General features: G+C 36.9%; 1 protein-coding gene across 1 annotated transcript in view; it reads right to left on the bottom strand.

Moving 5' to 3' along the window:
* kcnh8 (potassium voltage-gated channel, subfamily H (eag-related), member 8) overlaps window positions 1-19,048 on the bottom strand; it is a 136,282-nt gene that overhangs the window by 63,556 nt on the left and 53,678 nt on the right. The window contains exons 2-3 of the mRNA XM_088601635.1: window positions 18,518-18,751; window positions 3,492-3,623 (exon numbers count right to left, since the gene is read on the bottom strand). Of these exons, the coding sequence (XP_088457761.1) occupies window positions 3,492-3,623; window positions 18,518-18,751 (366 nt within the window). The remainder of the gene's footprint in view (window positions 1-3,491; window positions 3,624-18,517; window positions 18,752-19,048) is intronic.

The raw sequence follows: 19,048 nt of genomic DNA, 5'->3' as shown, positions 1-19,048 counted from the left end.
TATGCATTTAAATTCCCTGTCTGAACACAACAGCATTGCACCAATCTTTTGTAACATCTCTCTCTCTTCGCCTGAACTTCCCCATTGCAGCACCTTCTCCTGGCTCATCCCTCATAAATGAGGGGGGATGTGACAGCACTGATCTCCAGCCAGCACTGAGATAATTTACTCAGCCAGGTGAGATAATACCAAAGTAATAATAACACTATTCCTTTATATTCATAGCTCGTTTTGTTTTATTAGAAAATGACTGAACAACTGAATTACATTAACTCAATTTTCTTGAAAATGTGTGCACAAGTATTTTAAATAAATTAGAATGGCTAGTACATTGCCTACCTACTGTACGTAATTCAGGGTTTTCCATCTGTTTTTTTTTTCTTATTTTAGTATGTTTAATTATTTTAAATTAATTTACTAATTTAAATTAATTTTTGTAGAACAATGCCAGTATGTCTATCTTGGAATTGTGAAATGCGCATGTCTCAAAGTGTCAAGTGACTGTTATTTGTGTTCTACACATGGGTTCTAATGGTCCGTGAGCCAGAGACTGAAAATGGAAGAGCAGGTACAGTAGTAGAGTAGTTAACTTCTGAAGACTAATAACCTATATCTGGTAATGCAAATGAGATTACAGTGTCACACATTTTAGTATTTTATAGTAATTTAAAAAAGGAAGAACATAAATTAACAATTTTGAGGAATTTCCCAACAGGCAAGTAAATTCATAATTCCACATAGAAATTAAGTGGTTAAACTAGATTGCTGTTTATTAAACATGTAATTCTTAGGATGATCAAAGTTGGAAACTCAATTTAAGTGATATTAGACCATTCTTTGGGGAAGAGTAAATAGAATCAAATGGATTTCAAAATGTTGACCTTTAAAAAATGGTCAAATCACTCTACGTTTCTTGTTTTTGTGAGATCTTAGTTTTTTAATCTGTGTTTTTGCTTTATTCTGCTTTGTAAGGCTGCAATCTTATTTCCCTTAGCTTATCAACTAGTAGTATAATACCATCTGAAGAAATTCATTTTAAGCTTTAAAGAAAGGTAAAGGTTAGAATATTATTTAATTATAGCTGAAAGTGATTTCTTATTATTAGTCATGCTTCAACACACACTAACTATTCCATCACAGTGATATATTAATTATCAGTAGCAGTTCAGCAGAAGAGCAGCAATCTCATTAAATTAAGACATTCATGTAGTCTCAATATTGTTACAGGCTGAGGTAGGTGACAATGGAGGTGTCTCTAGGAATCTAGACACAATGCGTAACACCTAACTAGTGTCAATATTTCCACTTCATAAACCAAGGGACGTTTAAGTAGTTGTGCTGCGTCTGAAACTCACTCATCAAAAAAATCTGGTTCACCTTAGTTAATTAAGTTCTTGGTAAATAATTAAGAGTGTCAAAAGTCTAGGAGAAAAGACGGAGCACAGAACAACAGAGAAGGAGATTTAACTGTAGGATGTATCAAATTTAATTTAGAAGGCAGCTTATCTCTTTTTGGGGCCTTTTTATAGGCCTTATGAGTTTGCATACTTGGTAGAGGTCTGGGTTTTATTCTTGGTGGTTTAGAAGAAGGCTTCTGTGACGCCTTGTCTGTAAACTTGTAAATAGATTAACTTGTGTGTTGTGTGTTTATGTTGTATGCAGTTTAGAATGTGATTTTTCATTTTCAATGACCATTTGTTTAACCAAGTGTGCCTGAAATTTTAAACTTTTCACTGAAGCTGTGCCAAAGAACAAAGAGCTAATTTGCCTTTAACCAAGTTGGGGGGTTATGATAATTTATTACTTATTGTTTTATCTGTTCTGTCATTTCCTATTTTGTTTCCAGTTTTATAACCCCACATTTTTAACAATACCATAACACAGCATTGATATGAAGTCAGATATCTGTTTTGTTCTAAAACTTTATTATTAGCAGCTATAATTTAGATACAGCAACTTTGTTAATAATGCAGTAACAAAATGTGATTTACAACTCCTAAAATAAATCTGAATCCTGTGGTTTTCTCACATCTATTCTGTATTCATCTCAGTTTTCAGATCAGCAAAAGTACAGTATGTGGACACAATAAAATCAACCATAAAATATTTTTTTATCTTCTTCTTCTTCTTTTTCACAGCCTTAGTCCCAGACTGTCCTGGGGTCAACTGCTTTGGTTGCTCTTCTCCATTTGTCTCTGTCGAGCACATCTTCCTCACTCACTTCACATACCTCCATATCTTTTCTCACACAATCTATCCATCTCTTTCTAGGCCTGCCTCTTCCTCTGTTACCTTCCACCTCAAATTCCATTACCCTCTTTGTTACTTCCTCAACGTCCCTCCTCATGATATGTCCATACCACCGTAACCTCGCCTCTCGCATCTTCTCAACCACATCCACCACCCTACATCGTCTACGGATTTCTTCATTTCTGATCTTATCCTTCATTGAAATCTGCAGAATCCATCTCAACATCCTCATTTCAGTTCTTCTCATCAAGTTCTCTTCCCTCTTTCCAACTGCCAAGCATTCAGCTCCATATAGTAGTACAGGACTAATCACAGTCTTGTACATTTTGCACTTTAACTTTCTGGGAATTTTCCTGTCACAGATTATTCCAGTTATTTCTCTCCACTTGTTCCATCCAGCTTTCACTCTTTGTTTTACTGCCTCCAGTGTTTCTCCTCCCTTTACCAGTTTTGATCCAAGGTATTTAAAGTCATCAACTTGTTTCAGTTTTCCTCCATTTGTCTCCTCAACATTGGTCATAGTATCTCCTCTTCTCTCCATTACCATTATTTCAGATTTTTCTGCATTCATTTTCAGTCCACCCTTTTCCAGACTCCTCTGCCATTTGAACACTTTCTCCTGTAGTTCTACTTCTGAGTCTGCCATCAGTGCCACATCATCAGCAAAGATGAGTTCCCAAGGCACTTCTGTTCTTACCTCCTCTGTCAGTGTGTCAATAATGTTTATGAAAAGGAAAGGACTTAGTGCTGATCCTTGGTGTACTCCAACTGTGATTTCAAACTCTTTTGTCTCTCCCTGTTGTGTTATCATCTTTGTAGTTGCATCTCTATAGGTTGCTTGAACTAACTTCACCATGCTTTCTGGTACTCCTTTCTTCCACAAGTACCAATACACCACCTCTAAAATATTTTTTTATACTGTATCTGAAAACTTATGTATTAAAATTTGGGATGATGGAGTAAAAACAAACAAGAGCAGTCTGATAGTTAAACTACCTTTATTATCAAATGTACTAAAACTTCTACAGTATTATATTTTAGAAAATGTGGAGACAGCAGAGAAAACATACACTTGTAGCTTCTTATTTTTACAAAAATCAATATTTATAGCTCCTCAGTAATGTAGCTTATTTAGTTGGGGAGCATAAATTGCAGTGAGCAAATTGTTGGTGGAAGACACTATATCCTGCTCATTATTGCAAATGCCACATGTTATGTACAGTAATAGAGTTTATACTAACCTTCCCTTTTATCGTCCTGAGCAATTTTAACTTTTGTGTCTGTGATGTCCTTAAACGAGGCCAAGAAAAGAACCACATCTCCTTTTTCATTCTTTATGGGAACAATGTCCAGTAGGCACCAAAATACATTACCTGTAGGATTTAAATATATATACACGAATAAACTGTTAGTTTAAAAAATGAAGACTTAGTCACATACAGTCACATTACAACATCAACAACAGTAATGATAGCAGGGCTTAAACATCCATTGCAGATGTCAGAGGTCAAATCACAGATCACAGATGTTCAGCTCCAATTAATCTCCTTATACAGCATCAGACAAACCAGGAATACTCCAGGAATAGAGAGATGTCTGTTCATAGAATTTTTGAATGGTGACTGGTTCTATAATGAAACTACTGTATAAGCTTTTTCTTCCCATCCCCACAACACAAACATCTACAGTACAGTACCTCCTTTATTTCTACCTTCCATCAGTACCAATAAAGACCTGTTAATATAAGCTAGTTTAACAGGTCCTGAAAAAAATACAGTAGGTACTGTATATGGCTAGTATACTGTATGTGTCATGTAAAATGAAACGAAGAAATCAATTCACACATAAACACCCAATTGCATAATTCCTCTGGTTATAAAGAGAATGGTGAAGAAAATACAACTGGTCACATGCTGTTTGCGTAAATAAATCTTTATGTACTGTTCAAACAGTGATTGAGCAGCTATGATAGATATTTAAGGTCATTCTAATTATTGCTCTCTGAGATTTTAAATACCGGTCTTCAAATGGATTTATTCAAAGCTTTCTACTTGTAAACTTTTAGAGTCACTAGTAGAGTGAGAAGTACTTAATCAAAATAAAGCAGTTCCTACTTCATAATCAAAGTAAAGAATATAATAGACTTATCACATTGCCTCAATTACTCTATGATTCACAGTCATTATCATTTTGGTTGTCTGATCATGTTTGTGCATTCTGAGAGCAGCTAATGTTTCCAATACATGAATGTTTGAAGCTTAAAACTCAGCATAAGCTACTATATTATTGAAAACATTAGCTATATTTATGTGATTGTTTAATGTGATAATACATTTATTTTTCATATAATGGGCACATTTCAATGTTTCAAATGTAAGGATTTAGTATCTTATTCAGTTGACATCAAAACAGGACACAAAACATTCTGATATAAATTATTGTATTTACCCAGAGAGGATAATTTCACCCCCCTTGTGAACTTTGATACTGTAGCTCCCTGGAATTCTCTTACCTCCCTGTTTCTGATGTTCTTTCTATTCATTTCTATCTTATCAGCTTTTTTACTTTGGGCATCCTACCTACAGTACCTGCCTTCAGCCCCACTAATCTGTCCCATGTTTCATCTCCTTCCCTTACCCTTTCCACCTCTATATGTTATCCCACAGGAGCCTGCCTTCCTGCTGTTGTTTACTATGCCATCCTAAAGGCCTGAATGCACAGTTCAGTCTGTCTAAGTTCTGGACTCTTTGTTCATAAACCCTGCTACCCTCAGTGCCCAATCCAATCACAAAACAACATTATAAAACAATATTATTTAAATTCCAAAATATGACATCATATTCTAGGATCTGAGATTTGCTTAACTGAGAGGTAGTTTATTTTGCATGTTTATACCTGCGAGTGAGTTATAAATATGAAAATTGTATTAGTTCCCTTCTTATTTTTTTTTTGTTCAGAGTCCTGCCACACTGCTGCCTTTTTTGGATACTCAGACACAGTTTGATACCAGCATACTGTCCTTGGTGTATAAGGATAAAAATAGAAACTTCTTTTGTTATTTTCGAGTGCGAATAAGTGCTACATTGAGAAGCAGAAAGCCCAGATAATAACATTTTGTCATAGTTCAGGTGACTAGAATTAGACTTTGCTGAAGATGTTGCAGTCTTGTGAGTGGACTCTTTTTAAACACACGGTCTCATATTTCATGAGCATTACATATTTAATGGTGTTGACTTTTAAACTAATGGAAATAAAATAGAAACACTTAAGTGCAGACAGAAGTCTCCATCTTACTTTGATGCAATTACTTTTACCTCAGAGCTTATAGGCATTTATTGGGAATACAAACCCATTAAAACAAATAATATTAAAGATATCAGTCAGTACAAGGTACTGACAGCAACATGCAGTTTTTGCCACTTGGTAACAAATGGCTTGACATCTTGAAACCTCTTATCCATGATTTATTGTGTAGAAGAAGGTTTTGATAAAACATTTACTGAGGTTCAAGAATTACCATTCAAGGTTTAGATGCTAATAATGTATTGGATGGCGTATATGTTATAGGCATTGGAAACTGCCTTTGGCACCGGAAACATGCAAAGCCTCTGTAAAAAATTAAAAGTTCTCATATATAATGTATGTCTGTTTTGTTTATTTTCATTTTATAACACTCCATTCAATCACATTAGAATCCACTTATCTATATGTATTATGCTGTCTTGTTGTTTGTATTGCTGTATTGTTTTATACATGTATTATTTGTGTGATTAAAAAAAATAAGTTACTTGACTGAAAACAAGGCAATAAGAAAGAACTAGAGGACAGAGTTTCAGAATCTTAGAGAAATATTAAACTGACATTAAAACTTGTAAGATTTGCTAGAAATGGTTTCCCTCACCAACTGAAAACCAACTGGTAAATACTTGATTATATGCAAAATAGAGGGTAAGGTTCCCTTAATCCATGTTAAACTCATCATTAGCTATCATACTTTGGAAATTCACAAATGATAAATACAAGGTGAACTATAATTCTACCTGAAATCACATTCTTCTCTTGAGCATGATACAAACTGTTCAAAGAGCAGCCTGGCATTTTTACATTGGCTGAATATACTTAATGTAACCGTTTTTACATTATGTAACTTATAGATGCAGCCATCTAAAATGTGTGACAAACCTAGCATTAGCATAAAGAAAACTGTATTATACAGATGCAGCCACTCAGAATGTGTGGTAATACTCATTGCTGTGTATATGAGGTACTATAGCACAGTGCGGTATACTTTGCTGTGCAGTTCACTGGCCAAAGACAATGTTAGTGAAACATTTGCTTGATTTAATCTGTTTCACTACTGTACATCTTTAAATCCACTTTATATTAAATATTAATATATAATTATGTAAATATAGGGACATTTTTGCAGCTGACAATAAAAACAAGTATAACATCACTGGATGTCATAAATGACATTAATTTATGAATATGAATATATTATACAAACTTTATATATTGTAGGTGGTAGTGGAAGTTACAAATGAAAACAAGTACACAACACTATTCCTCCTTCTTCATAAACATTGCAACTGCATCTTTGCTTGGTCACTTACTGTAGTTATTTTGGGAAACTTGATGTGCTCCTTTAACTACATCTGTTGTCATGGAAAATGAAAGGTGAATCAGAGTGACATATTGGTGGCTTGGTGATACAAGTCTGCGCTTTCAATTCCTGTCAAAACCCAATTTACCTTTTTAAGAAATTTTCCCTTGGGTATAATAAATACTTTCTAAAAATAATATGTAAACTATTCTCACATATCTGTTACTTTTATCTATCACAACATTTCAAATATTGAAATAATACTAATACAGAGTAATAAAAAGTATTAACATGAATGAACCTTCAGACCAAAAATCTCCAGGATGCTTAGAAAGAACTAGGGAATTTAAAGATACCCTTAAACAGAAATAACAATTTAGGTTTTTTACATGTATACAGAATTTAGTTTTAAATATAGATTTTAATGCTACTATGTTTATTTTTACATTTTCAAATGATAAAATTCAAAATCTTAATATTCATTTTCTTTTTTTATACATAAGCTCTTTTGCTGCCTTTTTTCGTCTTAGTAGTCCATATAATTATGGTTTTATAATCATTTGACTGGCATTGTTAGAAATAGTTTAGGGTGGCTAGGTCTCCTGGTTACTAATGAACCTTCACAAAAAGTAAGTTTCAGAATGCAACAAATTAATTTCAACAAGTATTCAAAATTTTTGTGTTTATCTGGCCTTTTGTGTTTATTGTTAAATACGTTTTAATAATAAAATTAAAATACGTTTTTAAACCAACTATGTCTAATATATTTTTATAATTAAAATCTTAAATAAATGAATGCACTTTCTAACAGTAAAATCTAATTAATTAATAAATATATATATATACTATGATTATATTTTATTAATTTTATGTATCACAGTATTTTAAATATTCACTTTACATTCACAATCCTTTAAGCCTATAGCAGATACTAGGCTCTGGAGTCATCAGATATTAAACTGAGTTAGAGGGGAAGGAGAAAATTTCATCCCATCCCCCACCGCCTGGACAGACTGAAAAGGCAATTTGGAGGTTTTAACTATCCAGTCATTGCAAAGGGCAGAGTGTCACAAACATCTGATAGATGATGCAGGGGTATGAACTAAGTATGGATTTATCTTCCTGAATACAGAAGATATTGTCTTAAAATATGTTTACGTAACACATACAGATATTTTTAAATATTACTGAAGTCTGTATGTGTGATACAGTAGTGTTTTCAAAGTTGTTTTACAGATGTGCTACTAACTATTTAGGTAAACTTTGTACATGTGTGGCTTGACAGACGGGTTAAAACTTTAAATGTTATTTGTATTGCCTAGTTATTTAAAAAGAAGTCAATAAGATACAGATTAGATCACGTCTTCAGTTTAAAAAAAAACTACACAGCTACGAAGTATTATTACAAGCTAGTTAAAGTCTTTTTTAAGATAATGTAATTATTTGCATTCATTTGCAATGTTTCCTTTTCAAGGCTAAAATGGCAACTTATTTTTGGAGACGGATTTATCTTACTGTTCACACAAATGCACAAAATATACTAAAGTTACTTATCAAAGCTATAACTAACTTTCACCAAAGTTATCTGGTTGAATAATCTCACTTTGTCCCCTGGTCCTCTTGAATCTTTGTACCCTCAGTAATTAAAACACAACACCTGCTGTGCACACCGTGATCTCACGTAGATGTGAAATACAGCATACAGCCCAGAATTCTTCCATGTAAAGCATTCCCTGTGCCACCTGGCATCCCATTATTCGAAAACAAAAATCAAAACATGTTTTGCATTACAAAATAGTGTAATAAAGTATGCTATTTGCAATATAGTGCATTATGCTTTGAGCATTCTGTATGATGGGATCTGTACTACAGTCGGTTCTGGCATACCAAATTTAGCCCTTCATTGCTCAAAGAAGATCAATAGATGGCACTTGTCACTATCTCACCTTAAAGTACTGTAGCTGTGTGTGGTTGTCCAATAAAAAGGTACAGTATTAAAAACATAGAGTCTTTATTATCTCTAAGGGACAATTTGCTACAATGAACAATTTTGTACATTAGGGTATTTTTTTGTTTTATGATTTGGGTCAGGGGTTATAATAAAAGCTGTTTATTTTTCTGTTCCAGTATAGTCTATAGGCATTCGTCACATGTTTAAGTCTGTCCCAGTAGAAAAGAAAGAACCAAAACATTAGGGCAGACATCCGCTGAAAATATTGTGGTGCAATGCAGGAAGTGTCTGGTGTAGGGGGTGGAGCCCTGGATTAAGGGAGACGTGTTGCCGTGGAAACCACACCTGACGTGATAAAGTGAATGAATGACAGGTGTAGAAGTGGTTTAAAACTAGCCTGAATACTTCCTAGCATCTAGCAGAACCTCAGTCTTGCTGTCGCTGCAAGAGAGAGAATAAATGCGGCGGCTCTACTGTGAGAGAGCCGGGCTGAAGCATGACAGTAGCGGGTTTGAGACAGGGGCATAGCCAGGAATTGATTTTTGGGTGGGCTTGTGCAAAAGTGGGTGGCCCGGGCTCTAACAGACCATCCTGGCAGCATAGGGGGGCCACCTCAAACAATTTACAATCCAATCCGTATGTGGTACAGTCAAACAGCAGGTTAAGTGGAAGCTTATATATACATGCTGTTTCTCTCTGTCTCACACACACACAAAGGTTAAGCAACAATTACCTAGTGAAGTATCTGAATTCCATCGTAAGAAAGGCGAGTTTATGGCTGACTATGCCCGTGTAGACTCCACAATAAACTTCGCCAGGTTTAAAAATTAAACGTGTTTTATTCACATTCACTTTGGCTTCGTCAACAAACAAAAAAGGAGAAGTTTTCCACAACACCAAAACTATTCCTCAAAGCTCAAGTAAACTAAAGCACCTACCCAAGCAAGTCAGAACCGTTGCGCTATAATTTCCACTAGGAAACTAAAACTTCTAGAAATTACATTAATGAACATCGGCGATTGGAAAATGTGGTTTTCAAATAGTAGAACATCAACATATTTACAGGATTGTAAACGCAGGCTTCGGGGTTTGGAATTAAATAATCTCGTCACTGTCTGTAGAGTAGGCAAGTTCCCATTCAAAGGAAATTATAGACAAGTTGTTCAGACGATCTGATGACACTGAGGTTTGCAAAGGTGTCTTGATCCGATTAACAGCTGAAAAGAATCTCTCAACACTGCATGATGTACAGTACTTGGAAGCGTGACTCTAACTCTCAACAGTGCGTTAACATTAGGAAAAATATCTGCAGGGCAGTTGTCAAGCACTTCCAAAAGAGATGAGAACCTTGTCTGTCTTGTTTCAATTTTGCGGTTTATTTGCTGGATAAACCCTGAATTCCACACCCTAGATAGATAGTCCATATAGCTGGCATTGGGAATCCAGCAACTCTTTTGTGCCAAAGTTTTGAATCCTGGGAGACAGGCAGCTGCAGCACGCATGATCCCATACATGTCCTCTTTAAACCTGACGTTTAACTCGGTAATCTGTTTGTCCAGAACATCATTCCATATTTGCCTAAGATCTGTGTTGCTTTTAATACTAGCAGACTTCCCCAGCGTGGAACTTAACAGAGTCTGTCAACTTTGCAGGCAACTTTCTCTTACGTGAGACAGTGACATCCCACTGAGTAATCTCATGTTTGTCCATTAACTCCTCAGTTAATTTGACTACTTCATCAAAGTCGCCATCTGAATTATGTCTGAATTTAGTAAAGCTAATCTTGAGATTTTCAATCACATCAATGCAGTCTAACACAGACATGGTGGAACTCTGCAACCCCTCGGTTGCAAAATCGCTAGTTTACAAAATATTACAAGAAGAAACAAAAATGTCTTCGTCTGAATCTGTTGTAATAAAGAATCTGCCTCTAGTTTTGTCTGGCCATTTGATTTTGAGTATTTAGCAAGCAGTTCCAATAATACATTTAGCAATACTAGTACTTTACTGACAGATCCTGATTTTGAACTCCACCGCGTGTCAGTGGATCGCTCCAGTTCAAGGCACTGTCTATTGGGGTGCATCTCCTTCTGAATTTCCATGAAACAGGAATTTCTTTGGGCCCCTGTCATGAAATTATGTAAGGAGTTGAGAGTTTAAAAGAAAATGGTTACTTGTCCAGATACCATGGCCGCAGTGCAGAGAACCAGATTTAGACGGTGAGAACTGCAGTGAATGTAAACAGCGTTAGGAAAAGTTTGTTTTAATATTACATGCACCCCTCCCCGGTTTCCAGACATGACCGATGCACCATCAAAGCAAAATCCAATGCACAGAGAGCGATCCAGTCCCAGCGGCTCCAAAACCTCTAGTATTGTTTCTGATATTCCGTTAGAAGTCATGTCTGCTGTCTGTAGAAATCCAACTGCCCTTTCTTTGATTGCACCTGCGTGAAAGTAGCGAATGCACACTGAAACAAGTTTGCGTTTACACTTATCTGTATACTCGTCAGCCAAGATGGCATAAAACGTAAAAGGTGCTTCATGCAATTCAGCTTTTATTTCCTTAACAGTAGCAAATCTGCAAACTCCAGTAGCTCATTCTGTATTTCTGGGCTCAATCCAATAGCATTTTTAGGAAGCTGTTTGAGCCTATTTTCAATTTCTGGGTCATACTTTGAGATAAGCTTGAACATTTCTTTAAAAGTCCCTTTGTTACGTGACTCTTCAGTTTCCCTGTGCCTTTGAAGTGGAATATCCTGCTTTGCACACATCGAGACAATGTCCAAAACAACTTTCACATGCTGGCGGTTTCTCTCTATAAATGAAATGTTAGCAATCCCCCTGCAGTTGATTTAGCACTGTCCCACGTCCACGCGGGGCATGGCTCGCCATGTATGCCTCTGACTTGCAAAGTGCTATATGATGCTGTTTACTGTTCTCATGTTTTGAACAAGCCTGTTTAAAATATTTCCAATTTTTAAATCCTTCTCTACAGAACACTAACTACTGTACAGTAGGTATGCATCTCTGGGAAGTGTCTGCAGACTTTGCAGTACACTGTATTCTAGCCATTTAAATTGTTCATACCCTTTCATCGAAAAACACAGTGCCTTTCCTGCTATTGTCGTTGCTGGGAATGATTGCAACATGGTTTGAGTGGCTGGTTTGTCAATGGTAGACAAATATGTTGGCGGTCCTATCACCGTTGACTTGTCTTTTGAGGCTGAAGGTAGACTCGTCTCAGACGAAGAAACTATGGCCATAGTGTTAGCCCCCATCGTCTCCACAGCTACCTGTAGCATCTCATGGGTCTTATTATTTGTTTCGGGGCAGGGGTGGTCATCTAAATGCGGCTTTTTGAAAAACGTCGATATATTCAGTTGTTTTGACATGTTGGCTGGCTAACGAACCAAAAGCCTAGTGCTAGATAGTTCCAAGAGTGTCTGATGACAATGATAGCTAATTAGACTATGGCTACATGTGCACTGCCCCACTGCAATTTTCCTCTTGGTCACAAAAGATACAGCGAGCCAATAGCAATTTTAAAATAAAATCACGTAACATAAAAAAGCAAATCATGTAATGCAAACAAGAAATCGCACAAAAAAACGTAATTATTTTGAACTGATCAAGTAGGCCTAGGATCAATCAAGGGGCCACTGGTGGCTATGCCCCAGGTGTGAGAAGCTATAGTCGGGGGAAGTTAGAAGAGCATGCCGCCGTGTATGAGTGAACAAAGAGTGACTAGCCTCTGTAGTAACCCTGTGATGGGGTGAAGTAGAACGACAATTCTAGAGGGGATTATGGAGAGGAATAGCCTTCGAAGAAAAGAGTGAAAATATCTGCGAGGAGACTGACAGAAGAAACTGAGGTTTATGAGATCATCAAAAGATTTAAAGGGACAGCATCCTGCTAGGGTGTGAGAGCAGGGCTGTTGTGTCCGCTGTATAAGTGAGTTGTGATATGATTAGTGAGTTTGTGTGTGTGGAGCAGAGTGGTAGAGGGACCCTCCCCCTGGCAATACATGGTATCAGGCAGCTGCGTGGATATAACACAGTGATGGCTGGGCACGATGAGAGATGTGCTGGCAGCTTTGAGTTCACAACCTAAGGGCGTGACAGTGAGATGCCAGAAAGGTTGTGAGTGTGTGTTAGAGAGGGACAGTGTGTGTAGTGTGAAAGAATTTCGGTGGTGTAGGTACTGTAGTGTGTGTTTGTGTAACCCAGGTGGCGTCAGGAGAGGAGGTCAGGGCTGGAGATGGACCTGGGAGTCTGAGGCACTGGTTGTGAGTGAAACAGCTACCCCCATGGCACCACAATATACTATAATTTATTTACCTCCAGATCCAGCTGTGATCATATCATGAGACAATGAGTGTACCTCAAAAAGGTGTTCAATCATAATTCAAGGGGCAAATTTATTGCCAACCAAGAAAAAAGGGTGCAGACATACTGTATCTGCCTATTTTGTGTAATGACATGGTTGCAATCTGCTCCAAAGCATTAGTAGCTTTTTTATTGAAGTCAAATGTTTACAGATTTGGTTGTTCCGTAAGCATTGTAGGTACATAGTTTATAAAAACATCATTTTATAAAAATAGGTTAAAATATCCTTTTACACAGGAAAAATCGATAATAATAATAATTGCTTACACTTATATGGTGCTTTTCTGGACACTCCACTCAAAGCGCTTTACAGGTAATGGGGACTCCTCCCCACCACCACCAATGTGCAGCATCCACCTGGATGATGCGACGCCAGCCATAGTGCGCCAGAACGTTCACAAAACATCAGCTATCAGTGGGGAGGAGAGCAGAGTAATGAAGCCAATTCATAGATGGGGATTATTAGGAGGACATGATTGATAAGGGCCAATGAGAAATTTGGCCAGGAAGCCGGGGTTACACCCCTTCTCTTTTCGAGAAACACCCTGGGATTTTTAATGACCACAGAGAGTCAGGACCCCGCTTTTAAATCTCATCCGAAGGACAGCGCCTGTTTACAGTAAAGGTCCCCTTCACTATACTTGGGCATTAGGACCCACATGGACTACAGGGTGAGCGCCCCGTGCTGGCCCCACTAACACCTCTTCCAGTAGCAACGTTAGATTTTCCTTGGAGGTCTCCCATCCAGGTACTGGCCAGGCTCACACCTGCTTAGCTTCAGTGGGTTGCCAGTTGTGAGTTGCAGAGTGATATGGCTGCTGGCCATGTTTCTTTCTCACTTCCCCTTACCACTGTTGCACACAATTGTTTTCTTCTAGGGATTCATTTTAATTTTCTATTAGTCTGTCCATCTCTCTCTCCAGCTATGGTTCAGAAATTCTTAATGATTAATGATAGTACAGCTCTTTTTTTATTTTTAAATGGCCAAATTAAAATGGAAGTGTATCCTTCACAGCATGTAGTTTTTAATTGCATGTGAGCCAAATGGAGACATGTATTTTTGAGTCTATTTCCCAACATGCTATACACCAGTGGTTTTTTAACCTGTGAGCTGCGCCCCCCGCCCCCCAGTGGGCCATGGTGGTACTGCAGAGGGCCCGTCAAATGATTGTTGTAATTGTAAAAGAGTCATAAATATATAACATAATATATATAATATAAATAACATAATATACATATTTTATAGATATTATGGTAGGGTATTTTTAAATAGTAAGGTAAAAAATAACATCCATTTTTAGCAAAACTCGCTAATTGGCTGCTGCATGACCGACCATTTAACGTTGTTATATGTGACATGACAAAAAAGCTAATGCTGATTGTAGTATAACTACCTAATTACCCTTCACATCATGGATAAATGGCTTGCGTTTGGTTCTCTTACGAGGAAAAACAGAAGAAGGCCCATCTACAAGTAAAGAAACCGCTTCAGTGTCTCATACTGATTACCCAAATTCCAAACCCAAACTATAAAAATATAGTAAAGTGAAAATATAGCAGTAAATACCTGTCTCTGGGCTTTACATGCGTGGAAACTGAGAACAAGCCACTGCCACTGTGTGCTGTGTGTTCAGAAGTGTTATCAAATGAGGCTTTAATGCCAAACAAATTACGTCCACACCTTGAGACAAAACACAATGAGTATGTGTCCAAACCTATGGAGTTTTTTTAAAACAGACTTAGAGAATACCAGAGGAGGATAAAAATTCTTGAATCAGCTTGTGTGGGAAGCGAAAATACTAAAACAGTTGAAGCATCCTACCATGCAGCGCAGCTTATAGCAAAGGTTGAAAAGCCTTATACAATTGGGGAGAATTTGATTTTGTCTGCTGCTAAAGAGATGTTTGGTGTCATGTTAGGAGAGAAGGACAGCAAGCAGCTAAATCTAATATCACTTTCAGACAACATGTTGAACGAAGAACTAATGAGATGGCACATAATGTAACTCTGCAGCTGTTACAAAGAGTGCGACAGAGCTGCTTTTATGGGCTGCAACTGGACAAATCTCCGGATATTGCAAACCTTTCCAATCTCCTTGCGTATGTTAGATATGAACATAATGTAGAAGTACATGAAGACTTTCTCTTCTGTAAGCCTTTACTTACACATTCTACTGCAGAAGCCATTTTTGATGTTTTGAATGTTTATTGTGTCAAATGGGATAGAATGGTCAAAATGTGTGGGAGTGAGCACCGATGCAGCCCGAGCAATGAAGGGGCAACACAGCAGGGCCATTACTCTCCATTAAAAAGCTTACTCTGCTGCATGATGAAGTAAGAATTTTTTTATCCAACTCAAAATTTGAGCTCTCAAATCGTTTCAATGATTTTGAGTGGCTCGCTAAATTGGCTTATCTTGCGGACATTGTCAGTCACCTAAATGGACTCAGCCTTGGTCTTCAAGGTAAAGCAGTGACCATTTTTTACATCCAAAGTAAAATAGAAGCAACAGTAAAGAAACTGGAAATGTGGGCCAAACGTATCAACCAGTCAAACTATGACTCGTTTGAAAATTGGTCAAATTTTCTAACAAAAGAACAAATGCAGCTACCAGCCTCTGTCACAAAGTTAATTACAGAGCACCTGAAACGTTTAAGGACCCAACTGCGTGACTACTGGACGGTTCAGCTGGACTGAAAATCCTTTTGTAAACCAATGCTAAGAGGCCCTGCAAGTTTGAACACAATGGAGCAAGACAGCCTTGTAGACCTATCCTGTGACAGTGCTTTAAAATAGATTTTTTAACAGAAATTCTTACATTTTTGGCTTCATGTTACTTCGTAGTATCATGATCTTTCAGACAAAGAAGTGAGACTTTTGATGCCATTTCCGACAACATATCTTTGTGAAACTGGATTTTCTGCGCTGGTGGCACTAAAGACCAACTACAGAAGTAAGCTTAATGTTGAGCCAGACCTCCACTTGCAGCTTTCCTCTCTGCAGCCCGACATCCAGCATTTGGTATCTGTCAAACAGCACCAGCACTAAGTGAACCAAAAAGAAGGTGCCATGTTTACTGCCAGGTTAGATGTAGGTTATGGAGTGACTGTGCATTCATGCGTCCATTGGAAAAGCTACTAGTTGAATACAAGGTAATGGATGGGAAGTTAACATCTACTTCTGTTTTCTAATTGTTCTGATAGTTATTGTCCATATTTTATTGTGGAAAAAGTTTCAGTTCGTTTTGATTCCGCCCGTTCAGTTTTGTTTTTGACAAGGCTAACGTTAAGTGCGTGAGATATCATAATAAAGAAAGAACTGTACTGGTGCCTTAGTTTTTACAATATTTTTTATTTTTATTTTTATTTAATTTATTTTTTGTGAAGTGCTGACTGGACTCCTTCTGTAATCAATAAAAGGTCTTTGTAAAGCCATATTTGTATCTTGTACAGTATTTTCTCTGATTACTGGTGTCAATTAGGCTACTGCTGAGGTATAGCGCTAGCCCATTTCAAAACAGTGAGGATGGTCTGGTCCTTGTATGGGCTGCAGAAGTATTTATGGTCAGTCATGTGGGCCGCAAGCTGTAATAGATTGGGGACGTCAGCTATACGCATTAAAGAATTCCATGAAGTAGTATCCACAGATAATCATACTGTACATTAACTACAGTGTTAGCATCGTTCTTGCAGACTGCCTTTATCTAGATGCCATTATTTACAACACTATTATGCAAACAATCATTAAAATAATTCATTTTAATTAAAATGTTCTGAGTGGCGCATATTCAATACACCTCAATAGAAAATTGCAATATTAACAATTTAAATATATTGATCTAAATATGGTGCAGACTTATCAGCTACAATGCATCTTAAAATTAAAATCTAAAATATAAAATCTGTTACTACAGATGCAGTGTCAAAGAATGCCGACATGGTGTGATTAATTAATTTTTCATTTAGTGGCCAGGATTGTGTTGTGGAACGAAGAAACAGGCCGGGAGAGGCCTACTAAAGGAAAAGAAAGTGTGGAAACATAGTGCACACTGCCGAAGAATTCCCATTACAGCCTGGCCATCATAGAAAATTGAGAGATTGGCCATTGTGGAATACTTTTTTGGTTTTTCCGAGATCCTTTAAAATTGCTTGGTGGCATAGTCTGCTGCCAAAACAACAATAATTATCTTTTATTTGGGTCACCTGCCCTTGACAATAGTATTTCATTTGGAGTTGTAGTAGCAATATGGTAATAGCATCCTTGTCGTTAGTACTGTGTGTGTATACAGTAGTACGATTAACACACGAGAGCACAAATGGGATGATAAACATTTAACACTGTCCTGATTTGTCTGACAACTACATACAGCTATAGTACTTTCAGGATTTACTGTGTAACCTGGCAGATTTAGAGAGTAGTGTAGTACTGCATCAGATTATTCAAAAAATAAAAAAGCTATGATGCATAGCTATCGGGATACTGCATTGTCTACACCTGTATACTGAATGACACTTCACACATTCTAGAGGGTTTCATCTGTAAATGTGGTCTTTGGTCCAGATGTTTCATGCTTTTCCTACTTTTTTAGTACTTAAATCCTGAGGAGTACACAACACTGTTGCACTCAGCTGTTCCACCTGCAACACTGGCCCTGACTGATTCCTTGCTTTTCTTATTGTCCTTACACCACTTACCTAATTTTAACCCATTAAATTTCTCTCTGAGGCTCAAGATTCACCATGACTTTTAGATTGTAACTCTTCTGGTTTCTTATCCAGGTTCATCACATTACCTGCCCTTTTTGCACAACTAATTTAACACTTAGAAATCATGGATGTAATTAAATTATTACAGAACAAATGGTAATGATTAGCAAAATATAAACACATGTTATTTAAAAGACCATGGAAATTACATGTGCATGTTAATGTGAAAAACATCTAGCTGGGTAGAGAGGCCAAAGACAACTTCACAGAAATGATGGTAGAGAAACAGTGCACAAGTTTAAACATTCAGAACCATGAAAGATGCAAGGGTTTCACTAAGGTGGGGAGACTCAATATACAGTAGAAACTATGTATGAGCAAACCCTCCAGCTTGCAAAGGAAACCTGTATCGCTTCTGAAGTCTTATGTGATGATTAATCACAGTTGAACTCATCTGACTATTAAAACTAATATTACCTTGATGACCACCATATTTGAGTTATTGTCCCAAAATAAAACTGGAATTTACATATCTATTTTATGTTTTATAATTAACCATTTATGCAAAAGCAGTGTTCATGCTTCACACACATCCACATACCGTTAAGGAATTACACTCACCATTCTTTTTATAAAACATGATTTCCCCCTTGAATTCCTTCTTTTCCTCTAAGGTCTTGTCAATGTGAAGAATTATCTGTTCATTTGTCTCTGTGCCATACAGAAACTTACAGCTACAGCACTTTTGCATGACTTCTGTTCGCGCAAATCCAGTTAGTTCACAGAAGTCATCAGAGCAGTAAACGATTGGGAATCCTTTAGACACCTGTGCATTCGCGAGAATGAAGTTACTGTCTGAAAAGGAACAAGGACAGAAAATTAATATATCACAATGATCATATTAACTGCACTAAGAGAGCCATTGTGAAAAAAATGGTAAAATCAGATAACTTAATTCTTCAAAAAAACATTCTGTACAGAATTGTAAATTATTTGAAACTATATGGTCTCCAAGGAAAATGATGTAACAAATAAAAAAAAAACAATAAATACAAAAAATTGTTCCATAAATTAAAAAACAAAATTTGCAAACAGAGTAGTGTACTGCTTGACTGCATGCTTTACCAAAGTCACTTATTATTAATGTTAAAT

Source organism: Lepisosteus platostomus, chromosome 12 (assembly GCF_059453375.1).
Source record: "Lepisosteus platostomus isolate fLepPlt1 chromosome 12, fLepPlt1.hap1, whole genome shotgun sequence".
Taxonomy (NCBI): domain Eukaryota; kingdom Metazoa; phylum Chordata; class Actinopteri; order Semionotiformes; family Lepisosteidae; genus Lepisosteus; species Lepisosteus platostomus.
This window is presented reverse-complemented; position numbering and strand designations above follow the sequence as displayed.